This window comes from Terrapene carolina, unplaced genomic scaffold, assembly GCF_002925995.2.
Source record: "Terrapene carolina triunguis isolate 2854851 unplaced genomic scaffold, T_m_triunguis-2.0 Scaffold232, whole genome shotgun sequence".
In the NCBI taxonomy this organism is placed as follows: domain Eukaryota; kingdom Metazoa; phylum Chordata; order Testudines; family Emydidae; genus Terrapene; species Terrapene triunguis.
Genome location: NW_020664583.1, coordinates 297,406 through 324,467, shown reverse-complemented (window position 1 = coordinate 324,467; position 27,062 = coordinate 297,406). Strand labels below are relative to the sequence as shown.

Sequence of the window (27,062 nt, the reverse complement as noted above, 5' to 3'; positions counted from 1 at the left end):
ACTAATTAAGTCACAGCAACATGCAAAATGAATAGAGGTGTGAGAGCTTTCTATATATAAAAAACAAAAACCCTTGACAAATTCACCCAAGAAGAGAGAGTTTATTAAAAATGAATGGTGAATTAGAAGTGCCCTGGTGAGAACTCAACATCCTCACTCTGCTTCTTCTCAAGGCTCAGTGGATCACAGGTTTTTTGTTTGTTACTCATTCTTTCTTCTTAGCCTGTGCGTGGGTAAATTGTTGAGAGCTTTTGAACTAAAGGTTGTATACTCGGACAGATGCTTTAATGCCAACTTGGGAATCTCTTTGGAACACCCACTCAGCTCTCATCTTGAATTTAAAATTAAACACATTAAATCTAATTAAAGCAGATGATCACTACAGTGTTTATCACTTTACCTGGGCATTTGGCTGTGGCACTGGTTACATTAAACTAGACATGGTTGAGTTAACGTACTTATTGCGTAGGCACAACATTTGTGTGTTAAAAAAAATTTGCATAACTCTCACTGGAATAGTAGTGTTTAAAAATACAATGAGTCTGATTGTCCACTTTATGCCACTCTTCTGTAGAGGAGAATCAGACCCAGAATGTCCATACCTATATAGCGATGATAGCTGTAGTATTGTTTGTACTTATGTACCACATACCACACTCAGACACCATGGTACAGAACAAATACCTACATAGGCAGATTTACCTTTCATATTTGTTTACATTTAATTGGACAGACACTTTTGTGCTGTTTTGGCTGGATAGTACATTTTTACTTTAACTTTGAATGCCTTAAACTCACTCACTTTATGGTATGCTAGTGCCTTTGCCAAGATGCATTTTTAAACCATACACCTATACTGTAGTTTGAGGAGAAAGCTGTATTAATAGCATGGTTTTAGTGGCTCAACTTCTAACTACCTTGAGTAACATGATCTGTTTTTAATTCCTGCTGCTATTCAAAAGTTACTAAGTAATATTACATGAAATGAGGTTCTTATGTGTACACTTAACTGTTTAGCTTTGGGACCTCACTGTAGAATTTAGTTGTGGCAAAAGTGGCATTGCATGACAAACATGTTTGTTGCAGCATAATCTCTGCATTGCAATCTCTGAGCAATAGAGCCAGCAGTCAAGACATGTTTACGGGGGCTTTTCAGGAGCAGATCAGATAGGGAAGCAGCCACCCTTTTTCTTCCCTTGTAAATGTCAGTTTCCTGGAGTGGGAACTCTTTTGGGTAATGTCACAGTGTGATCAAGACACTACAGGAACGGAGTTGAATCACTATCTCTGGGCATCTATATACATCCTTTTCTAAGGAGAGCATTGTAAGAAGGGCACAGTCAGACTGGACGATAATAGAGACAAGGAACTTGGCCAGATGTAAGTATGAATCGTGTACTCCAGAGGAGAAAGGATACTCTGGGTTACCCCAGCCTCCATATGTCCACATTATTAATAAGTCAGACCCTTCTTGGACTTCAGGCATCTGTTCATTTCTTATTGCTTCACTCGAGTTGTGTAGGGTTTGAACTAGAATGCACAGATTATTTATAAATCTGTAATTGTACTCCTTAAAATACTTAAAACTGCTGTTAAAACATGAATAAAGTCATGTTTACAGTTAACACCATCAAACGAGGGAAAAGATAGGCTAGGGGCTGTAAGGTTGCCTAAAGATTGGTGATCCAAGGTGAGGGAAATTGTGACCATTATGGAAGAAATGAAGAACCTAGGAAGTTTCCCATTAAGGAAATCTCCATATATTTTTCCTCATGTGTTAATGTCAGATACTGGACCTTGTAGGGGCACTAATTAAGTGGTACTCATAGGGTAGGGGTGAAATCCTGAGCCCATTGGAGTTTTGCCATGGCTTCAATGGAGCCAGAATTTCTCCCTAGATATTTCAATACTTATCCATTTCAATCACATTCACTTCCCTATCAAAGATAGATTTAGAACATACTATTTTGCTAGGAGTAAACAGAAAAGATGGCAATAGAGCCTGTAAAAATGAAAGTGATTCCTTGACCCCAAAATTGCAGCAGCACCCCAGAACAGATACAATGGGCCAATTTTCAAAGGGTCTCCACAAATGTGCCGGTAAATTGTACAGATTAACCTGTTTTTGTGCAAACATACCAATTAGGCACTTGCAAATACATGTGCTCACATATTGATAGAAAGCCCCAGGAAAATTTGGGCCTGTCTGTTTAACTCGTTAAGAAATTACACACACAGTTTGCTAAACAGGCATATCATACGCATAAGACTCCAAATTTATAGCAACATTCTGTTTCCAATCTAGTATAGGTTGAAATGCTAAAGTTTTGAGGCTTTGATGAACGTTAACCATTGTTTGGGAATGTTACTAGTCTGATGGAAACCAATAACAATCTAATTTAAAACAACCAAACAGAAATTGTAACTAGGCAAAATAGGTTGTTAGGTCCTCCTTGCCTTATTTATTTGACTTCAACTGGACTAAAGGTGGGAGTAAGACAGCAAGATTTGGCCCAGACTTATTTAAACAGTTCATCATTGATTGAGGCAAAGCAGTCAACCCATCGGTTGTTTGGACTCGTGCTGAAAGAATACTGTACAATATTACAAAAACAAACAAGATCTAGAAACACGAGGACTTTGAGATGGAAGTTTTCATTTCCAAAAGAAAGCTGTCTCTGAAATATTCAAAATTTAATTAAGAAGCTCACTTTAAGTCAACATACTGCCATCTGCACTACTGTATGTTGTTTAATATCATTCCATCGCAATATTAAGTCATAATAAGAAGTGTCCTTTATTTCTATAGCTGTCATTGGCAATAGGCTTTTGTAGCCAACCTAGGCTTATTGGTGATGATTACTAAAAATGTCAAGTATTTTTGTCAAGATGGACAATACCGTAATATACATAAGGACTTTAGCTAACCATTCTCTTTTCCCATGGAGAGAGTACAACTGAACTATACCAAACTGCTTTTTCCATCTTATACTTCTTTAACTTCTTTCATTCTATTTCAGAAGTAAGATCATATTCTTTGCTCCTTTGCCTCCACTATTTCCTTTCCATTATTTTCTACCTGGAAAATACTTCTCAGTTACAACACATATATCCTGCAGTGAAACCAAGCTCTAGCTAAATCCTTCCTAGTAAAAATTTTGAGGCCCATAAATATTTGATTAGGACTATAACAAATTGCCTTAACACTGGAGGGGAAAAAAAAAATCAGTGGAACATGATGGGGACGCATCTGGTAGACGAGTCATGTATAGATAGTGACCATCTGGGATTTGAACTTTCTTCCTGACCCATAGCCGGACAGTGTTTGTTGTCATAGTTGTTTAATTAGAAAGATCTATGTTTCGAAGAGGATTTGGAAGCACGTGTAAATGTGTGCCAAAAAACAAGATACTCTAGTTTGAGACCTTTATTATCAGCCATGTGCTTTTCTTCTTTTTTTGAGAGCTAAATAAGCAACTTGCAGTATTTATATTAATTTGGCTCTATGGCTTGTTTAAATTAAGCTTCTTTCAGCCTTTAACAGCAAATGTCGTGTGATACGTGGGTTCAGAAAATCCTCATCATTAGCAAATTCCCCTGACACTGAACTCATTCAACAGAATAGTCATGACTTTATAAAATGTTTGTGTATTTTAATGTGAAGAGGAAAATTCTAGGTAATTTGTAACTGTTAGGAAAATTGTCATTACAGTTGAGATCCAGAAACCACTAGTCAATGTCACATAAAATTGGCATGTCATTTAATCAGAGAAGAGTGACTTTCTCTGGTGAATAGGCTTTACCTTTCAAAATGTTACATTTGATTTTTATTAATATATTCAGACAAACTGTCCATATGGACCATAGCTTTTCCTTAGATGAATATGTTTTAAAAGCCCACAAGGAAATGGTAACACAGTAGACTAGTTTGTTGACACATGAGCTCAGAAGACCTAAAATACCATAGGCAAAAGATAAATTCCCAGATATTCAAAGATTGTTTCACAATCCTGAATGCACCCTAGAATTATGCTTTTTAAATAATTTACTTCTCTAAAAGAAAAGCTAGCAACAATGAATGGATAGCTGACAACCAGGGCTACACATTTTCTTTTAAGCTTTGTAGAAGTTGTGATCCCTTTAGCTGAATTCTGACGACTTAACAGAACACTTCCCCCCTCATTCTTTCAGCAGATTTTGACACACTGAAATCCATCTTTTGTGCTTTTGGGGACATGAAAAATTAGGAGCTGCTATGGAAATGGGTTAGACTGGTGTCCTGGGTCTCTTTTGTTTATCATCATCCTCTCATCTATCTTGGACATGTACAGTACATTTGCACTCCAAGGACAAAAAGGCACACATTTTTCAATGTCCAAATGGAGAATTAGGTGTTCAATTCTTCTTATTAATAACATCATGAGGAATGGAATAGTAATGGTAAAGGCCCCAAGACTGACCCAGCCAAATTTTAATGGAAGAAAAAATTGCTCAGCCTGATGATGGTTTTGAACAGGTACTGAGAGATGGCAAGCCACCATCTAATAGAAAAATGTCTCTGAGGGTGACCTGCAAAGGGAAAAAATGTATTTTCAAACTTTTTCATCCTTTACTACGTATAAAGGATGCTTGAGTTTTTCTCTTCCTCTTTCCCTTCCTACTTTATTTCTTTTTCATATTAGGAAATTCAAACTTTACATATCTGTTTCTTTTTGTAATATTCTATGGACAGCTGGAGAACTAGAAGGGTTAGGACATCACAGATACCAACCAAGTAGAACCCTGTAGTACTTAGATTGTTTACACTCAGCAACAATTGAATTCAAATTTCTGAGGAAACAGTTGGGAGTAAACCTCTTTACTTAAAGTATCTGGAAGGTTTTTCTAACTAACTAAGGGCTGGCTGAGCAAAACAGAAGAACAAAGGCTTGACTTTCCTTAATTTTTTAAGGTTAAAAAAAACAAGCAGAGAGTAACTTTTCAATCCCTTTTAGATAGGCACACTGAAAACGCTAAGTAATTACTCTCCTTAAAGGCAATCTGAAGAGGGGGAAAATATTGGGTTTGCATTAGTATAGTTTTTATTGTGTGCAGTACAGGCACATTCCATCCATAGTTTTTCTCTATTCTCAATGACTTCCTGCCATTTAGGGCAGGTCTACATTACAGCCTAGAGTCGATATAACTTACATCGCTCAAGGGTGTGAAAAAGCCACCCTCGAGCGACGCAAGTTTCACGGAGGTGGAGTAATTATGCTGACTGGAGAACGCTCTCCCATCGGCATAGTGCGTCTTCACCAGATGTACTACAGCGGCACAGCTGCGCTGATGTAGGGCTGTACCAGAGACTTGTCCTTAGATGTGTTCATTGCATTAACTTGAACATACACACAGTGTGGGTGAAATTCTATCATCAGATCTTTATATGCACCAGTCTGGAAAGTTACATAACTTAGTATGTTAGTGGCCAAAATTCTCAAATGTTGCTTTTCGGGAATCTTTCATTCACAGAAGCAGACTTCAATCCAGATCCATATACCTACAGTGTGTCAGATGAAGCTGCACCAAACTGTCTGATTAAGAAAAAAAATAATCAGAAAGTGTGTACTTATCACAATACACAATCCAGTTTCAGTCGTCAGAAAACCACTTAACTAGAGGCCATTTGAAAATCTCAAGCGGATGTTCATACAAATGTATTTGCCAATAGCAGTCGCTCTGCCTGCCTGTGCAAAATGTGGGGTTAGCGGCACAATGGGCCTGCATGCATTTTTTGTGGGTCACTGTTCCAGTCTTACTGGAAAACTTTGGCTCTTTCAGTATAATCTGGATGCCTAACATTGAAGGCCAAAGGCGGGGATGCAGGGCTAGGGAGAGACAGAGCTTGCTGGTGTACACAGATGGCCAACGAAGTCATGTATATTTAGAGCCCTCTGTATGGGAATAATATACTGTCTGTTCTATCCATATGCCTAACAATATATCCTGAAGACACCAAATGTCAGAGCTAGGCCAAGAGGTCAAGGGTTAAAGCTGGTCAAAACACAGGATATTTGGAGAGAAGGGGAATTTTCTCCTGTTGACATTCAAAACAAACAGCCACCACCACATTTTGACAGACTTTTTCCACCCTGCTCTAGTGCAAATGCCTTGAGGCATATCTAGACTTCTGTTCAAGGACCTGGCAGCAGAAATACCCAGCTGATCTTAACTGCAGTGATGGAGCGTAGAGGGAGAGGCAGTTTCTCAAGTAACTGGTCCTCACACTATTTGTGCTTTAACAGATCATTACCAGCCCATTGGCAGTCAATGCAGAGCACTGAGCACATGCATTATATGCTCATTGTGGCCCACTCCATTTTAATTAACAGGCATAAATCTTTAGACTCTCTTTTACAAACAGTGATTCCCTCTGAAAGAGTGCATCTAAATGCATGATTAACAAACAGAGGGTTGTAGCATTTGGTGAAAATTAGGGAAGCAAACGAGTGACCTATCTGTGGCTGTTTATATTCCATGAGAATGCAGGCTGCCCCACAACCTCAACGCGACAAACAGAGCACATTACAAAACATTATAAAAACAATCTGCATGTAAATGATGGGTTTCAAGAAAGCTGGATGTCAGTGCTTCATGTCAGGGTAACAATTCCTCCCATGTAATTTACAAATATGTTATTGCTCCCAATGCAAATTGGCCCCATTAGATCAAAGTGCTCCCCTAGTGCTATGAAAGAATACTATTCATTACCACGATATAACAATATAATAGGAACTCATTAAAGGCAAAATACCATGCATACCGCTAAGACTTTTGGAAAAGAAGGTGCGACTAACTTGAGACCATTTTTAATTGATCAGTTTGTGACATTCAAGTTTACAGACTTCAGTACACCTTCATTATGGAAACATTCCATACAAGCATGCCTAGTCAAGCAATCGGTGTTGGCTATTTCAAATTCTGTACAGAATTTTTTAACTAAGTAAACTTGAGGCTCTAAAGTAACTAAGCAGATGTCTAGCTTTTGCTTTTAAACTGTCTTTGTGAAATATAAACATCCCCAGTACCTGTACTCATTTAATAAACAAAGTAAAATAAATTTCACGCTTAACCTTTTTCCTTTACCTGTCTAGTAGTAAAGAACTACACTTCAAACATTTCAATCATTCTTTAACTGTCACACAGTTAATTATAGCAAGAGAAAATGAATTCATTCCTAACTGAAGACTGATAGCAAGACTCTGCTTACTATACAAATTCTTGTTGTTTTTATTATAGATGCCAAGGAAAATGATTGCTATGCAGATATCCATATGGACAGCATAGCAAAAAGCTCCTTACATGCAACTTCATTCCGGTATGCAAAAAACTCAGATATCAACCACAAGAGATAGCAAAAAAATAAAATTTCTATTAAAAAGCTAAGATGGTGAATGAAAAAAACCTTTTCCAGATATTAGCTGTTGTTTTGAAAAAGGTATAATTTAAACATTACAAACTTATAAAAAGAAAATTTTATTGCATATCCCACATTTAATAAAGTAGGGTCAGACATTACAGTGTCCATTTATGCCAATAAAACAGCCAATAACTATTACATTGATCAGTACTCACCAATTACTTAAAAGTGATCCGATTCCTCCAGGAAGAATATGAGATCCAGCTATGAAAACTCAGAGTTTTATCCCGCCCCCCCCCCCCTCCACTCACCTAGTTTATTCTTTGGTAACTCAGAAAATAATCCTATTTAAACTAAAAAGATTTAAGTTTCACATCCTTACAGTCTCTATGGCATTTAGTGCAGGAAATGGGTCCTGCACAAGGCACTGAAATGCTGATTCAAATTATAAAGATTAGTACAAGAATGATTTATCTTCAGGATTTCCTAAAACATGTTAAAAATAAAAAGTTCAGAAACTAAATGGTTGCGTAATTTAATATTAATAGCAAAGGCTGAGAGCTACAGGAACAAGCCAATATCAGTCCTAAAGGATAATTTCTAGGTGACTTGAAGAGCTGTCAAGCAATGAAACAAGCAGTGAAGGTAATGTGTTAAACTCTAAACATCTCAGTAGTGCCACATGCAGGATGCCCCAACCCTATCTCAGGAAACAAAGGAAATAGATTCTTTTGATGTATGCATCACTTTGGGTGAGCACAACAACACATAAAGAACCCTAAATATAATCTAACTCCCCCATCCCAAAGTAAACAGTTTTACCAGGCCAGTATACTGTGGATCTGCGTCAACAAGCTCTTCTGAAAGGCTCTGTGTAAATAAATAATAAAACAGTTCCTGGATCAGCTAGGCTGCCTGGATCAGCTTTCTGACTTCTAGGGTTTCATTGCATACCATTAGTGTTCAGTTTCATGAAAATACAGCACTTTGGCATAATTTAGGTTAGGACGTAGGGCTGGTCTACACACAAACTTGGATCAAAATAATAAAACATCAATTAAAATCAATGCAATTATTTTGGTGCGAGTATGTGGAAATTCTTTATTGAGAATAAAAGTAGTTTAAGTTGATTTAGCTAAAATCAGTTTGCAACTGACTAGCTACATCTACTTGAGCCACTGTTGTTCCAGAATAAGAATGTGTCCAAACACAGACTTGCATCTAAATAACTAAATTGGTTTTAGGAAAGAAATTTAGTTAAATTGTTGCATATTTGTGGGTAGACTAGTCCTTGGATCCTAGTTGATCTACAACAAATTGTCATTTTCTTGCAAGCGGATGATAAAAAAAACAAATCAACAGGAGCAAATTTGAACAGAGGTTTCTTAAATAAAGTAGTTTGCCTTTAAAAAGATGTTTATTGGTGGATTAAATGATTTTCTTTAAATGCTGTGAAAATGAACATCACTGACTTGAGCCAGTGTTAGCAAGCTCTATATTTATTTCCATATACCATGGCACTCACCCCTGACCTGCAAATCTTTAGCTTTGAACAGCGACTCTGAACTGTGTAGAAATATACCAAGGGTAGTGGTTTTGCAACATGGATGAAAACTCAGTAGGGATTAGATGGAGACCACCCAATTTATTGGACTGCTCTCCCCTTCATATGCATGCGTAACTTTGGATTCTAATGGGAAATCAAGTCTATCAAGGTGAGAATACGTAATAATGATAATTAGCAACACCACTTTGATCAGAAGATCTTGAAGTGCTTTACAAATATTAATTAATCCTCGGTATCTTTGTTAAGTATATCCATCTCATATAGAGGTTAAATAAGGCACAGAGAGGTAAGTAACTTTCACAAGGTGTTAACTGATTTGCTCAAGTTAGAGGCAAAAACAGTAGCCAGGAGTTCTAGTTGCTGTCTCCTGCTCTAACCACTAAATGCTTTTATGGATCTGTGACCACCCAGGCCCTCTGACTTCCATTGTAAAGCTGCCCACGGCTGCCCACAATTTATTTGTCACAAGTGAAGGTAGAATTCAGGTCAGCCTGTTCTCAAGACACAGGGGTCCCTAGTTGAGTTGAAGAAGTTAAGAGTTAAGAGAAATTAAAGCAGAAGAGCAGAAATGATGACTCACGTTTAACAAGTCTACAGTAGAGGGTGCTGCTGTGTGCAGAGATTAGTCAGTATATTAAATTTCCTCTCTAGACCCCTATATACACACTAGAGACATTATCAGAAAACAGTATGTTCTACCCAATTCATTTATATTAATATTCTTTATCGTACTTAATGCACGGGCTGTGTCCACTGACATACCTAATATGTAATAGAATTCTAAAGACTGTCATCTACTTTATGCTTACCTCACAATATAATTTATTTGTTATACAGCCACGACTTTTTAAAGATTCCCCAAGTGGTGTGTAGTTATTGGTGCTGTCAGTCTAAAGAGATCCTGCAGCCCAAAGGACAGTTTGTGTTAAGATAATTACAGCTGCACTACATTAAACCAGGAGAAGAATGTCTATAAAAAGAGCCATGTGCTGAGCATGAAGTTACAAAGATGTAAGTGTTCAGAGCACTTAGACTGACTCAAACATCTTTGCCTTAAGCCTTCAGAATTTGACACATTGCAGACCGGGGTTACAATTTAAAAACCAACATTAAAACTACAGGCAAGTTAGTGAAATAATGGAAACCGAAACCCATATAAATAATACAGATTCTAAAAGTCTGTTAACCTACATGAAAGACTTGTTTAAACTAGTAATATTGTACATCCCAATACATTTAAATCGTTAGGAATACCTACTGGTGTTTAAACTATTAGCCAGAAGATAACTAGTGACCCACTTTTAATATCATGTTGGGCAATCTTAATTATAGGCATTGCTACTTGTGCTGCCTATAATAATAGTATTTAGAACATATACAGCACTTTTCATCTTCAAAGTACTTTATGAACACGAAGTAGTCAATCCTCACAACCACCACGTGAGGTGGGTATTGTTATACCTATTTTCAGATGTGGAAATTAAGGCATACAAATTAAGATTCTAATCATGTAACTCGTACACACTGACTACATGCAAGAGTTAAATACGAGTTACGAGATTAAGCTCCATGTAAATTGTGCAGATCCACAGAGAGAACCAGTGTCAGAGTCTGGATTATAACTGAAGAGATCTTGGCTTTCAGTCCTGTGCTTAGACTATGTCTCTTTCTTTGATCTAATATTACACTTTGACAAAGCCTGTATATTTTTCTTCACCATGAAACATTCTATTTTGCATTATTTTTTATTATTGTTTTGGGGCCTCTCCATGCAATATTTAGTAACTACCCCTGAGAAGCGTTCTTTCTTGATGAAATGAAGAAAAGTCAAACTGTTCTTGTGTCACTATTTTGACAAAAAATATATGGAATAACTAAAAATAAAGTAAGATGACTGAATCAAGATGGAAAGATGGAAAATGTTGGGCTGGGTGGGTAAGGAAGTATCATGATAACTCACATACCGAAAGAACACATTTTTACTTTTTCCAGATGTGTGGAGCAAGGAAAACAAGCTATTGACTATTTTGCTCCATTACTTGCAAATGAAACTTTTAGATGCAATCTGAAAACTATGTGTTACTTTATTATAAACCCTTCATTTTATTCTCTGTGGGCTGTGGATTTGCTGACTCAAATAGTTCCAGTCTGCTCTTCTAACCACTAACCCCATCCTTGTGAGTAAGCTAGCATATGGCACATTATTAAGAGCACTAGCAATTTAATAGGCAAATGATTTTATCCCAGTCCTGTTACAGTACATGTCACTCTATATTTTCTGTGAAAATACAGTGGTCATAACAACTGGGAGCATAATAAAAATGTTAACTGGATACTAATTAAATATTTGCTTATATTATGCAGCCAAACTGTGGAAAGGAACTCAAAAGGCAACACTAACCAAGTTATATGAATAGTGCTGTGTTCTGCCCTAGCCACAAAGGTCACTTTCAATGTTTTGCAAGGTAAGTGTATACAGTGGAGCCCTCTTACAGCAGGGGAGTTTTTCATCACTACAAGTGGAGATTTACTATAAGCGGAAAAGCCTTTATTTAGTAAAAGATTCCTTCTTATTCAACCCAGGAGTGGCAAGAGGTTCACTCTTCACCCTCTGCACATGCACAGGGTGCTTTGGAAGGCAACTTGTTTATTGGGGAGTGGGAAGTAGCTGTAGCAGGACAGGCCCTTTCTCACTCTTTGATGTAAGATGCTGCAATAAGACAGGCAGAGAGATTCCTCTTTGCCCCTCACTCAATAGCAGAGTGCAGCAGCTCCCAAAGTATTGGTTCACGTACCACTTTCTTAAAAAATTGTTCTGAAGTGAGTGAACATCAAGATCACATACCACCTATGGGTACATGTACAATAGTTGGGAACCACTGGACAGTGGCAAACACTATTTTCCCCCTTCACAGGTAGAACAGAGGTGAGGAAATTTACAATCCTTTTGGTCTGAAGCATTTGAAACCTAGTTAACAGATAACAATTGCTACATCCTGAGGGAATTTGTGCAATGGAACCAAATTTTAATGGCATGAACTTCACAAAGGACAGTTACCTGTTCCGTAACTGGCGTTCTTCGAGATGTGTTGCTCAGGTGTATTCCACTGTAGGTGTGCGTGCTCGCCACGTGCACCGGTGCTGGAAGTTTTTCCCTTAGCAGTACCCATAGTGGGGGAGCCCCGCTGTGACCCCTGGAGTGGCGCCTTTATATCGCACCATAAAAGGGGCTGCATGCTCCCCCCACCCTCAGTTCCTTCTTGCCAGACAACTCCGACAGAGGGGAAGGAGGGCGGGATGTGGAATACACCTGAGCAACACATCTCGAAGAAAGCCAGTTACAGAACAGGTAACTGTCCTTTCTTCTTCAAGTGATTGCTCATGTGTATTCCACTGTAGGTGACTCCAAGCTATACCTGATGGAGGTGAGTAGGAGTTTTAAGGGTTACCCAGGCGGAGTACCGCCCTACCAAACCCGGCGTCATCCCGCGTTTGGGAGACGATCGCATAGTGCGATGAGAAGGTGTGGACCGAGGACCATGTAGCAGCCCTGCAAATGTCCTGAATAGGGACATGAGCCACATAGGCAGCCAACGAGGCCTGAGCTCTGGTCAAATGAGCCTTTACTATAGGAGGCGGGGGAACCCCTGCCAGGTCGTAACACATGTGTATGCACGAGGTGATCCAGCGGGAGATCCGCTGTGTGGAAACCGGTCGCCCCCTCATGCGCTCAGCCGATGCAATAAACAGCTGGGGGGATTTCCTAAATGGCCTGGTTCTGTCTAGATAAAAAGCCAGCGCTCTACACACATCTAACATGTGCAGGCGCCGTTTCTCAATGGAGGAATGGGGCTTAGGACAGAGGACCGGGAGGAAAATGTCCTGATCTATGTGAAAAGCCGAGACTACCTTCGGCAGAAGAGCCAGGTGCGGGCAGAGCTGGACCTTATCCCTATGGAAGACCATGTATGGGGGCTCAGAGGTCAGGGCCCTGAGCTCCGAGACCCAGTGGGCTGAGGTGATGGCCACCAGGAACGCCACTTTCCACGATAAGTGGGACCAAGAACATGTGGCCAAGGGCTCGAAGGGGGGCCCGGGGAGGCGGGAGAGCACCAGGTTCAGGTCCCAGAGCAGGACCGGGGGTCTAGAATACGGGAAGGCCCGATCCAGCCCTTTTAGGAACCGGGACGTTATGTGGTGTGAAAACACCGAGTGGCCCTGCACCGGGGGGTGGAAGGCCAAGATGGCCGCCAGGTGTACCCTGACCGAGGAGGGCGCCAGCCCTTGGATCCTAAGGGACAGGAGGTAATCAAGGATGAGCTGGAGAGAGGCGGAGGAGGGGGAAGCACCCCTCTCCCTCGCCCACCTGGAGAACCGATACCATTTTGCCAAGTAGGTTTGACGTGTGGATGGTCTCCTGCTTTCTAGGAGGACCTGTCTAACACTCTCCGAACACCTCCCCCCCTCTCCTCATTTAACCATGGAGCAGCCATGCTGTCAAGTGGAGCGCGGCCAGGTTGGGATGGAGGAGACGTCCTCCCTTCTGGGAGAGGAGGTCCGGCCGAAGCAGCAGCCTGTGCGGGGTGGCCACTGAAAGCTGCAGGAGAATCCCGTACCAATGCTGACAGGGCCAATCCGGGGCTATGAGGATAATCTGTGCCACATCCGCCTTCACCTTCTGTAGGACCTTGCCTATCAGGGGAAAGGGTGGGAAGGCGTAGAACAGGCGGTCCGACCATGGAATCAGGAACGCGTCCGATATCGCCCCTTCGCCCTCCCCCGTCCTAGAGCAGAATTGTGGGCACAGGCGATTCTGGGCGGTGGTGAACAGATCTACCTGGGGAGTGCCCCAGTGTAGGAAGAGCCGCCTGGCCACCTCCCTGTGTAGAGACCACTTGTGTTGTTGGGAGAAAAACCTGCTCAGGTGATCCGCGAGCGTATTGCACTTGCCAGGCAGGAGAAAGGCCCTCAGGAGGATGTCATGGGCTATACAGAATTCCCACAGGAGTTGGGCTTTCTAGCACAAGGCCACAGAATGCGTGCCCCCTTGACTGTTGATATAATACATTGCGGTCATATTGTCCATGAGGACTCTGACCACCTTCCCTCCTAAATGCTGGCGGAAGGCCACGCACGCCAGGCGTACCGCCCTGTGTTCCCTGATATTTATGTGCAGGGACAATTCCGAGGGCGACCATCTGCCCTGGGTCCTGAAGTTCCCCACATGGGCTCTCCATCCCAGGTCTGAAGTGTCCAATACCAGATCTAGTGAGGGAGGGGGCTCTTGGAAGGGGATACCCTGGAGCATGTTGCTCGGGAGGGACCATCATTGCAGGTCGGCCAGTATATAGCGTGGCAGCGTGATGACCTTGTCCAGGCCGTCCCTGGCCTGGGAGTACTGGGAGGCCAGCCAGAGTTGGAGGGGCCTCCTCCTGAGCCTGGCATGTCGTACCACAAAGGTGCTTGCTGCCATATGGCTTAGGATTTGAAGGCACATCTGTGCCGTCGTCACAGGGAAGGCCGTGACCGAGGCGATGAGACCTTTGAGCATCTCGAACCTGTCCCAGGGGAGGGAGGCTGTGGCCCCCAGCGAGTGTAACAATGCCCCTATGAAGTGTATGCGCTGAACCGGGACTAACATGGATTTCTCCTCGTTTACCACTAGGCCTAGACTCGTGCAGGTGTCTAGCAGGAATTCCACCTGTGCCTGCACCTGGGACCGAGACTTGCCCTTGAGCAGCCAGTCATCCAGGTAGGGGAAGATCTGCAGCCCGATCCTCCTGAGGTGGGCTGCGACCACCGCCGTACATTTGGTGAAAACCCTGCGGGCCGTAGAAAGACCAAAGGGAAGGACCGTAAACTGGTAGTGGTCTGTCCCTACCAGGAAGCGTAGGAAGTGCCTGTGGCCCTCGAAAATGTGGATATGGAAGTACGCATCCTGGAGGTCCAGGGCTGTGAACCAATCTCCCGGGTCCATGGACGGTACGATAAAGGCCAGGGACACCATACGGAATTTGCAGCGAACCAGAAACTGGTTGAGGTTCCGCAGGTCGAGGATGGGCCTGAGCCCGCCTTTTGCCTTCGGGATCAGGAAATACCGGGAGTAAAACCCCTTGCCCCGGAATTCCTGAGGTACCCTCTCCACCGCGCCTAGGGAGACTTAACAGAAGGGTGTGCTCCGGGTCCCCCAGGGCATCCCGGGGTGGAGGGTGGTGCGGTGGGGTTGAAACGAACTGCAGCCTGTACCCCTCGGAGATGGTACTGAGGACCCACCAGTCCAACGTTATACGGGACCAATGTACCCTGAAGACAGATAAACAGTTGCCAAAACCCAACTTTATTAACTGGGGCGGGGGGAGGTTTCCCTGGCAACAGGCCGGGTGGCCCCCTGCAAACAGTCAAAAACGCCTCTTGCCCTTCAAGGGTCCGGGGTGTGGGGCCGAGTGGGACTGATGCTGAGATCTGCGCCTCTGATCCCTAGGCCACTTGGGTGGGGGCTCGTATCTGCCCTGTGCAGGGGGAGCCAAGGGCTGCGGTCTGGGCTTGTCCTTGGCCAGCGGGACATACAGAACGAGTGTCTGCAGGATGGTGCGGGAGTCCTTCGTCCCGTGCAGACGGGTGTCTGTCTGGTCTGCAAATAACGGTTTGCCATCAAATGGCAGGTCCTGCATCAGAGCCTGGGACTCCACTGACAGCCCTGACAGGGAAAGCCACGACGCCCGTCTCATGGAGATAGCTGTGGCTATCGAACGAGTCGCCGTGTCAGCTGCATCCGAGGCAGCCCGGAGAGCTGCTTTCGCTAACGCCGTACCCTCATCAAGTAGTGCCCTGAACTCCTTCCTGTCCTGCTCTTGAAGGGAGGGCTCGAATTTTGGCAAAGAGCTCCACAAGTTAAAGTCAAACCTGCTCAGGAGTGCTTGGTGGTTTGCCACCCTGAGCTGGAAACTGGCAGAGGAATAAACCTTTTTTCCAAAAGTGTCCAGGCTCCTAGCTTCCTTATCCTTAGGAGTTGGTGCGGGCTGACCTCGACGATGACGAGAAGTAGACGTTGGAGGTAGTATCCCTGGAGTCTCGTCGGTGACTCCGGGCACGACACCACGGTGCCGGTGAGTGCCGGGATGCATTCCGAGCATGGCGATCGTTGCGATATGACTGGCGGCGTTGAGACCTGCTATCACTGGACGAAGAGCGATGACGCTTTCCGTCCCGGCGCCTGCGGCCCCTTTGGGTCGAAGAAGACTCAGGCGACTCGCTCCCAGGCGACCCCTACAATGGAGTGGAGGTCTGTTGGGGGCTACGGGAGGGCCCGGTGGATCAAGTGTAGGCATTGATAACCGACCTGGCCGGTGAGGGCTGGGTGCCCAACGGCGGCTTCCCTCGGGACCGGGGCCCCAGCTCTGGCGGCCCGCTCGGTACCGGCATGACGAGGACGTCGTGCGCCGCCTGGGCTGCCTCCGGCATGGAAGGAACCCTTATTGACGGGGAGGCGTGCACGGATGGGGCCAGACTACTCCGCTCCGCACGAGTTGGAGGCCTGGGTCCCAAGGGGGATCGTGGGCTGGCCAACTCAGGTCCGGCCTCACCCCTGTCCTTATCTCGGCGTCGCTGGGACTTGCCCTGCTTCTTGGCCGGGGAGCGGTGCCAACTGGTGGATGGGGCATCGCTCCGCACCGAGGACGCGGTGCCTGGCACCAGGTTGGGTCGATGCGCCGGTGCCAATGCCGATTCCATAAGTAGGGCCCGGAGTCGGATCTTGCGTTCGCGTTTAGTCCGGGCTTAAAGGACTTGCAAATTTTACACCGCTCACTTATGTGAGCCTCGCCCAGACAGTGAAGACACTAGGAGTGTGGATCGCTTCTGGCCATGGAATTGCGACAGGAGTCGCACGACTTGAAGCCTGGGGCTCGGGGCATGCCCCGGGCCAGGCTATTAACTGCAGAACGATCGAGGTACTACCAAGGATAGAAACTACAGCAATTGCTGGAACAGAAGTTCCGACTACCTTCACTGGCGGCAAGAAGGAACTGAGGGTGGGGGGAGCATGCAGCCCCCTTTATGGCGCGATATACAGGCGCCACTCCAGGGGTCGCAGCAGGGCTCCCCCACTACGGGTACTGCTAAGGGAAAAACTTCCGGCACTGGTGCATATGGTGAGCACGCACACCTACAGTGGAATACATGAGCAATCACTCGAAGAAGAATGAAAATTCACCTGTGGACTTGTGGGGGCCTCCTGTGCCATGTACCCCCTGTAGTAGCCTTTTGCTGGGGAGCATAGGTGGAGCAGTCCCACATGGAGGCCTCTGCATTCCTTGTGCCTAGAGAGGTAGACTCCACACTGGCATAGTCATAGCTGGCAGGATGGGAGCACTGGGTCTGGGATGGGAAAGGGGATCCTGAATCATCACTGACACAGGACCAATAGCCAGGAACCCTTATAGAAGGGATATGGAGGAACAGCAGCATCAGCATCTGCTCTCTGTCACCTGAAGTACCAAATGCAGATGGACTGAGCTGCAATTCTCTTGCTTGCCCATATATAGTGAGGATGGATTTTGTCTGAACTTGTCCCCTCCTGCTGCCCCTTGTGTGGGACAATGAAATGCAACCCAGTTGGCTGGGCTTTTGGTGGGTTTCAAGAATGTAATCCTCTGAATGGACTTAAGCTTCATGTTAAGCAGAGCAAAAATTTACTGAAACAATTCAGGACTTCCCTTTCAGTTCTTCATAGATGGAAGGAGTTTCACTTTATTGAATTTTGCTAGACAGTAAGTAAGTCTACATTACAATTTGACACCCGTGGCTGGCCTATGCCAGCTGACTTGGGCTCACAGGTCTCAGGCTGCGGGGCTGGTTAATTGTGGTATATAGCTTCCAGCTGGGACTGCAGTTCAAGCTCTGGGACCCTCCCACATGACAGGGTCCTAGAGCCTAGGCTCCAGCCTGCGCCCAGAAGTCTACATTGCAATCAAACAGCCCTACAGCCTGAGGCCTGTGAGTTCAAGTCAGCTGGCATGGGCCAGCCACAGGAGTCTAATTGCTACGTAGACAGACATACCCTAAGTGGGTTCTGCTGTAGTTGAAAAGAAAGTATGAATTAGGCAGTTCAGTATATTTCCAAGTACCACCGAACTGCTGGTTCTATTATTGTTCCTGTATGACAGTACTGTGCAAAGACTCCAAGCAGGTTTAAGCCCCTTTGTGCTAAGTGCTGTACTACCACACTGAGGTCTGGATTCTGCAAATGCTTATGCAGGTGCTCAACTTTGCTGCCATTGATTTCAGTGGGCCTTCTCATGGTAGGAAAGTTAAACACATGCATTAGCATTTCCCCCTGACACACTCACACTCTAAGGACAGTTGCAACAAGGACCCAATCCAGCTTTCACTAAAGTCAACAGTAATCTTTCCATTGACTTTAATGAGAGCTGGACAGGACACTACATTAGTGTGTCAAACATCAGTAATTATTTGCCTTCACAGAGAGACATTTATTTTTATGATTTCTCATTTAGGGCTTGTCTAGCCACAAAAGTTGTACGGCTTTAACTATCCCAGTATACTTAATACGACTTAAGCTCCCTAGCATGAACACACTTATGCCATTATAAAGGTGCTTATGCCGGTATAATTTAATTCTGTAGCGGAAGAGGAACAAGGTATACTGGTGCTATATGCTTTTATACTGGCATAAATGCATCTGTACTAGGGGCTGTACCTGTTTAGCTATTTCAGTTAAAAACAAAAAATAAAAACCTCATGTCTCTAACTGAAATAGTTATATTGGTCCAAAAATTGTGTGTAGATACCTGGCAGTGTGGCAAGAAGATTAGGGCATTCTCCCAACTGCAGATACTCAGGACAATACTAGACACACCTGTATGTCATCATGATACACTGCTGCAAGTGAATCCTGCTGTGCTGAGACATAATATGATTCAACCCTGGGTTAAACTTCTGAGATGGTACCTCACATTTTCCAAATCTGAACCCATCACATCTCCTGCAGCAGCTGCCCTCTGGGCAGAAGAGAAAAAAAAAAAAAGGAGAGAGAGAGAGAGAGAGAGAGAGAGAGAGAGGCTGCTACTTGGTGGAGATAAATAAGAGGCAAACAGGAAGAGTTAGTGGTACCTTTCAGATTTCTAAAAATGAGGTGTGAGGGCTGCTTAAGAAAAATAATATGAGGTACAGAGAGAGAAATTATGAAGGCAGTTGGGATTTTTGAAAGGGAATATTCTTTTTTCTCTGGACTCTCTGACCATCACAGGTAGTACCCACTACCTCCAAAGAAAAGAGGTTCTAGTTAACTACTAAAACAACCAAAAACCTCATAAATAATGCTCATAGAGCTATGCAAAGAGGAACTTTATTTTGCATTGCACTAGCCGTGGCAGCCAATGTAAGCTATGGTACATATAAGCATTGCTGAAAGCAACTAACCCAACGTTCAACCTACATATTCTAAACAAAAATAAATGTTCTGAAGCAAACAAATAAAAGTGGCTATTTACTGATGAGCATGACTTGAATGCTGAATTTTAAATAAAGAGTAAAAGATCAACCACTACACCCAAAATGCCCACAGAGATTTTTGAAACCCTTCTGGTTATTTTTAATAGTTTCTGCATTATTAAGAGCATATGCTTGTATTTTTCTTGTAAATTTTGCACAGCACTTTCCTTGAGCACTTCTAATATTATTGAGGTCAGGGCGAATGTTTGTGCTATGAAGAGTGCAGCTCTTATACTTACGCACAAACCAGGTTAGTTTCAGACAGCCACTATCCCAGTGCCCTCAGTCCTGACCCAGATGATCTTTAAGAATGATTTTGTCTCCTTTGAATCCTCTATTAAGGAGAGTTTTGCCAATCAAATCCAGTTTCTATAACTGTTGTGGATCATGGGACTTGCTGTCTGAAGTCAGGGTCTGCAAGGTAAAGAGGCTTCTAAGCCCCTTTTCAGTTGTGAAAGTTCATGTAGGAATTCAGGCTCTAGACTGTTTCTTTGGCACTGTGAATGATTACACAGTGTGAAATGTAGTAATTATTTAGATTATGCGATTCCTTGAGGGAGGTTGGCACCACAAAACACACCATTCAAAACATACAACCCTGCTGCATAAAGAAATTATAGCATAGAAGGAGTAAAGTGACTAGCTGCGTTATATATATTTTAATCACTGTGAGAACACACAATCACTGAGTGTCTCACTTTAATGGTTCCATTCCCAGAATAAACTCTGCTGGAATCTACAGCAACTGAGTTTGGCAAGGACCATGCAGAATGCCAGATATGAACCACTCAAAGAATGTGAGCAGTGATGCACAGCACCCACAGCCTGTCATTGGATTGAAACAAGCTGCCTTTTCACATAATATGCACAGGTACGATTCAGCTTGATGTACAATAGCGTTGCCTATTTACAACTTCAGCTTTTCATTCTGTAATCTTAACTTTTTCCTTTTCTGAAACAAACACTGTTTATGGAATGCAAAGTGCACATGCAGTAATTGTGATTCAAGAGAGCAAAATAAAAATAGGAAACTGGCAAATACATGTAAAACAAGATTTCTTTCATATTCCAACATTCGACGGCATGTAGAATGGGCTGCTAGATGGAAATATTCCCAAGATACCAAAAGCAGGGAAATGCTACTTTCCTTTCCAGATTTATTACTGTAACACTGTACTATAAATTCAAAGTTTTGCGGGGGGGGGGGGGGGAGAAACAGAGAGAGGAATCAAACCTAATGATAATCTCCCATGGCTCAGAGATAACTATATAGGGTAAATAATACAGCTATTGGAAGAGATCAATTTGTAACACATGCAACTTAAAGAGACTGACCGTGGACTGAAGTTTTAAAGAGGTCTTACTGTACCTGATTGTCCTGACAGAAATGCAGTACTTCCACATCAGATTCCAAAGTGCACTGCCATCTCCCTTCATGACGCGCTTTGAAGTGTTTGTGAAATCAGAGAGATTCCAAAGAACGTAAGGAACAAATAAGTTCAGCAGGCATAAGACAAAGTTAGTCCAAGGTTCATGCAGCAGCCAGGCACTGAATCATCATCTCTAAATGATTCCTTCGACTTCCACTCACTTAAACTAACTTGCAGAGGGAAGCCAGCTTTCTCATCTGAGGTCTCAAGTTACTTCCTTCATGATGTACAAGAATTGTTGTTTATATCACTCGCAAACCAGAGAACATTATTAAAGGCTGTTTGGAGAGTAACAGGCCATTGTCCCAAATTGTCAAGTAAGGAAAACCTACATAGCACCCTAGGAAAAATTTGTTTAGTTTATTCCACTCTAAAAAGCAGTCTGACTGTAGGGCCCCTGAATATCATTTATTAGACCTGCAAGTGCTTACCAAATACACCCTAAATCATATTGTTGAGACTGTATAAACTCCCAACTGTCTGCAAAATTTCTTACTTGTCTAATGTAATAAACTGTTTTAGTGCCAAAAGAAGCAATGAGTCATTTTCCAAAGCTGTACATGAACACACACAGCAACCATGAACTTTCAATAGAGACTATAGCAACTATGAGACTTAGCTTGTAAGTTAAATTTTCAAAACAGAAATGGTAATGTCTGAATAAAAGGGAAAAAAGCTATTCTTTGTGCACATGAGATTCTTTTATTGTGCTGAGAAGTCTTGAACTGGAAAAGGCCAATTTAAATTTATTTTGCATGGCTACAGACACCCCTCCAAAATTCTAAACACAACAGCCCCAACCGAAGGGCTAACCTACAATTCCTGATATAGCAACAAAATGAAATATTTCCACTGACATCTTTTTAATGTCAAGCTTATAGGTTTTTCTCCCAGTATTCTAATAATACAGTGTGGCTCAGTGGATCGACTGCTGGACTAGGACTCAGAAGACACGGGTTCTATTTCTGGCTCTGCTGCAGGCCTCTTGGGTAAGTTAATTCACCTCCCTATACCTCAGTTTTCCCATCTGTAAAACGGGGATAACAATGCCTCTCTCCTTTGTAAAGCACTTTGAGATCTACTGATGAAAAGTGCTAGGTATTATTTTTAACATTTATATTGCACTTTATACAAGTTGAAAGCATTGTACAGACCTTAATTAAACCTAGAAACGTCTCTGTAAGAATCATAGTGTATGTAAGTATTATCTTACTTTCATTGTTTTCATTTCCCCAAGGCTACCCAGCAAGTCAGTGTCAGCATGGGGATTAGGGCTCAGAAGTTCCTGTCTCCTAGCTTCATGCTCAGCCGAACCAGATCACACTATCCCTCCACTTAGAGGTCAAGAATAAAATGCTTTGGATCCTTCTGGATGAAAGACATTAAACAAACATTTATGTTATTATAAAAGAGAGAAAGAACTAAGTCCAGGCTGCTTTTTTCTTGGAACAAACACGCTTTTCTGCTCCAATCCTTGTTTTTGTTTCTTGCTGCATAAAGCCCTATAGATATCCAGTCAAAATGCACGAAATTGGTCTTATAACTCTCACAGGTTATGTCAAAAATCCGGAATTCTATCCTGTTTCACTGTCCCTTAACAATTATTCTGGGACCAAGTTAGTCATTTCTCACTAAATAAATAAATAAATAAAAAACTAGGCATGTTACACATTTTAAACCAGCAGCTTTGGATTTATTTACTACAGAAAACTCTTGGAGATCCACTATTAACATATCAGAGGGGTAGCCGTGTTAGTCTGGATCTGTAAAAAGCGACAAGGAGTCCTGTGACACCTTATAGACTAACAGACGTATTAGAGCATAAGCTTTCATGGGTGAATACCCACTTCATTATTCACCCACGAAAGCTTATGCTCCAATACGTCTGTTAGTCTATAAGGTGCCATAGGACTCTTTGTCGCTATTAACATAACCATTTAAAATGGTCTTTCTGCATTGGAAGGACACCATACAACTTCATCATACAGACCAACTGGATCTAGTCCATCTTCTTAATTTATAAACTTGACACATGTCATGCCTACAAGATGGAATTGTTCTTTTGCATCTGGATAGCTTATTTAACAAATATATTTTATACATTGTACAAGATAGATACCTATCCCTTTTTCTTGTGTTCTATTGGGGGTATTGCGCAGCTTGGGGGAATTCTTAGCTCTCTACCTCTGTTGGTATCTCTTTGGGCTGGTCTACACCCAGCCGCTAGTTCGGTGGCTGGGGATCGAAGTTCTGGGTTCGACTTATCGCGTCTGGTCTGGACGCGATAAGTCGAACCAGGAAGTGCTCGCCGTCGGCTGAGGTACTCCAGCTTGGCGAGAGGAGTACCGCGGAGTCGACGGGGAGCCTGCCTGCCGCGTGTGGACCGCGTCTGAACCGCGGTAAGTTCGAACGAAGGTATGTCGACTTCAGCTACGTTATTCACGTAGCTGAAGTTGCGTACCTTAGTTCGACTTGGGGGGTTAGTGTAGACCAGGCCTTTGTGCCTCTACTTGTTCTATTTTTTGTATCTCTATAATTTACATGTTCAGGAAGACACAAAATTAGGCTACATTCTCCTCTTGGATCTAAACTGCGATATTGTAACATCTTTACATAAGCTGACCTGGTCACATCAATGGGGGGATCTATGAAAGTAGAGAGAGCAGAAGATGCTGCAGTGAGAAGTGCATTAGAAATACTAGCTACAAAGCCAGATTTAGAAAGATACCAGATTGAGATCCATCATGAGAAAAGGTTTTTTTTCCCACTGAGTTGTTTTAAACGTTCATAGAATGTCAGGGTTGAAAGGGACCTCAGGAGGTCATCTAGTCCAACCCCCCTGCTCAAAGCAGGACTAATCCCCAGACAGATTTTTGCCCCAGATCCCTAAATGGCTCAAGGATTGAACTCACAACCCTGGGTTTAGCAGGCCAATGCTCAAACCACTGAGTGCTTTTCACTGTGCAGATAATTCTGTTCCAGTTAATGTCATATAAGAACAATGTGTAACATATCACTACATCATCTCATATTAACATAAATAAAACTTAGATGTTAACTCCTGTCATTGCTGCACTTTGCTAGTACAGTGTACACCACAGAAGGGAAGGACTATGGTCTCATGGACTGGTACTCAGGACATCTGGGTTCCATTCCCAGCTGTGTCACTAACTCACAATGAGGTCTCAGGCAAATGAAGTAACTGTCCGCTCAGGCACATGCACTTTGCAAGCAGTGGAATTCTCATTGCCCTCAACCTGCCAACACCCACGTTTGGGACTCAGTGTGTGACAAAGATATCAAATGAGGGATACGCACACACACAGGAAAGTTAGAATGCTGTGGGATTTATTCTTCTGGGGTTAATAACGCTTTCTACAGTTTCATGAGTTATTTATTTTTATTTCTGATGTAAATAATTTTCTACAAATAGATTTCAGAGGTCACTAAATCTGTGTGGAATGTAGGTAACTTTGGGAGTGCATGAGGGACATTTCAGAGGTATGCTTAATACCTGCTGGCATCTGCTTGGCAAGGCTTCACTGAAGGGGGCCAGCGCACTGCCATGTTCAATCATTGCCCCAGCAACATTCGTCGATCAGTGCAACTGATCCCACAACAGCTGTTGCAGATTACCAATGCACAACAACCTCTGTACACAAGGCATTCTCTTATTGTGAACTGGTGATTAACAAAACGTGTGGCTGATTTGACCCCCACACGTCACTCCCCATCAGTACCCAGCCCAGGCAAGCTAATGAGCCAACCAGTGGACCAAATTCGGTGATAAATCCTGGTCACCTGCCACCTGAGACATGTTGTACATACCCTAAGAAGTCCCTGTGTTTGCCTTGTTTTGTAGTCTGCTTCTTGGTAAATTGTACCCTTGCTATAGGGTACAGAGACAGAAAGGACAAGAAAGAGAGCATGTGCTCACTACAGCTGAGTAAGTCTTTGTCTGGCTATAGAAAGAAAGAAGCTCTTTAAGGAGCTGAAGTCAAAGTAAGTGTGATGAGGGGGGAAGGGGAACTTACCAGAACAAAGCTAGGGAGGAAAGGGAAATGGTAGGACCAAGTTTGAGGAAAAACTGGCTCAACACGTGCCTGAGTGGAGGAGGTATTTATACCCAGTGTACCTTGGTAGGAATTCTCTCTCTACATCTCAGGCCAGCAACACCCACCCACAGGGTCAGAGTAGAACTGGGTTTCTATGATTGGCTGTGGGCGCTGGGCTAATCACCTTGCTCCTTTTAGGCTGGAAGGAATTTTTCCTGCACTGTCACATTGATCAGGTGGGGTGGGTTTCCCCACAGCTGGTCAGGGACCCAGTAGAGACAGGGATAGCGGTTAGATCAATAATGCTGCAACACAGTAGGCAACAGGTTTGGCAGATATCCTGTGCAAGTATTTGTTGCAGAAGGGATATGGTACAAGAATAAACAGGAAATGGATGAGGGTTTGTGGGGAGACATCTCCTAAGGAAATTAAGGAAAGGGGGTTGGGGCTGTAATATCTGGTAGAGCAGGGGTGACAACCTCCTCACTTTTTCCCAGACCCTCTTAACCCTCATACAAAGGGATGCTGGTGGGGTCCCAACAACAGGCTGCCAGAACCAGGATGGGAAGCAGGAGGGCTGATGGCAGCCCTCCCAAATAAGTATAAATGATTAAGGAAATAATGATGACCTACCTGCATGGTACAATTTATTGCTGGTTGTTCCAACGTAAGTTAAGTGAATAAAGTTGTGGCCTAATTAAGCCACATCCATTGTGTCTTATCTTTCTCTCAGCTGTGACAATGGACTGATAACCTAAACTGTGCATTTTCCTTTGGTCTTTATTCTCACTTATTTTTAAAATCTTATTCGGGGAGAGATTTTGGCACAGTGACAGCTAAGTGCCTTTTGTCTTGGCTATTTAGTTTCCTTGACTTTAGTTCCCCCTGATGTTCGTGAGCCTGAAAAACAATAGAGAAGAGCATATCAAATGATTTAATTTTTTTTGAAGACTTACTCTCATCAGATGACACCAGTCAGGATGTGCCAGAACACAGAAGGGTCCTACCGGCACCACGTCTATCTTACGGACATTAGACATGGCTTTTCCATTTCATACATCGATCATAATCTACTGTAACAACTGCAATAAGTGACAATCTTCTCGCACACTGACATATTGAGCAAATCAATACAGCAAATGGGGGTGGTGGCGGGGATGGGGGTGAGGGTTGTTTTTAGAAAATTGTTGTCTGGGAAAGTCTATTGCTCTTCCATGAGTCCTACAGCCACTCTGCCCTAGAAACCAAGGGCCTGATCCTGAGAGATGCTAAGGACCAACAACTCTAGGCCCATGTTCATCAGCCCCCTCATGTGACCCTTGGGAACAGAGCTGGTCAGGATTTTTTTGATGAAACAGTTTTTTGTCAGACAACGTTGATTCCCCCACCACATCCCCCACACACTCCCAATCCCCTTTCCTGCAAAAGAGGCAGTTTCAATAAAACTTTTGTTGGGAAGGTTTCTCAGGTCCAGAGTGGAATTTCTGAGAGAGACGCCCCTCACTCACCTTGTACATCTGGGGAGAGTGCCTTGAAGAACTAGGTTCTTGGCTATTCTGGGGTGGGCCCTCTTGGAATTGTTACCCTTTATATAAATAATTATTCATTGGAGCAGGACTGCCACATACTAGTTAAGTGACCTAACAATTGGGCAAGAGAGTCTCTCCAGCTCAGGGAATATTTAATTATTCATACACAGGGGAACAATTCCAACTGGAGAGATTAAGAAAGGGACACTGAGACTGACTTGATAATCCAGTGGCTAGGTCACTGACCTGGGATGTCAGAGACCTGGGTTCAAGTTCCTACTCTGAATCACGCAGAGCAAGGATCTGAACCTGCCTCACTTTACACTGTATGTATTTTAAACTAATGCAATCTTATTAGTTAAACAGTACTGCTGCTCTTTTGTTATAATGAGTTAGGAAAAGCACAACATATTCACATTCAAAAGGGGTACAGATTTACTGTGCCCAACACGTTTGTTTATTTGTTTTTAAATATTTTCTTCTAGCAGGAAATGATCAAGCAACAGGATTTTCAAAGCAATTTTATTATGAAGTCGACAGATTATATTTGTAGGGCCCTCAGTTCAGAGG

General features: G+C 43.1%; 1 protein-coding gene across 4 annotated transcripts in view; it reads right to left on the bottom strand.

Annotated features, from left to right (window-relative positions):
- IQSEC1 (IQ motif and Sec7 domain 1) overlaps positions 1–27,062 on the bottom strand; it is a 275,684-nt gene that overhangs the window by 196,224 nt on the left and 52,398 nt on the right. For 2 of the 4 annotated variants that reach the window (XM_024208800.3, XM_026656717.2), the window contains exon 1: positions 20,848–21,223. The exons of 1 other annotated variant lie outside the window; for it this stretch is intronic. In XM_024208800.3, coding sequence (XP_024064568.1) covers positions 20,848–20,915 — 68 coding nt within the window. In that variant the 5' untranslated portion in view covers positions 20,916–21,223. Of the gene's footprint in view, positions 1–20,847; positions 21,226–27,062 lie in introns of those variants that run through there. One more of the 4 variants, XM_026656720.2, reaches the window with a different exon arrangement.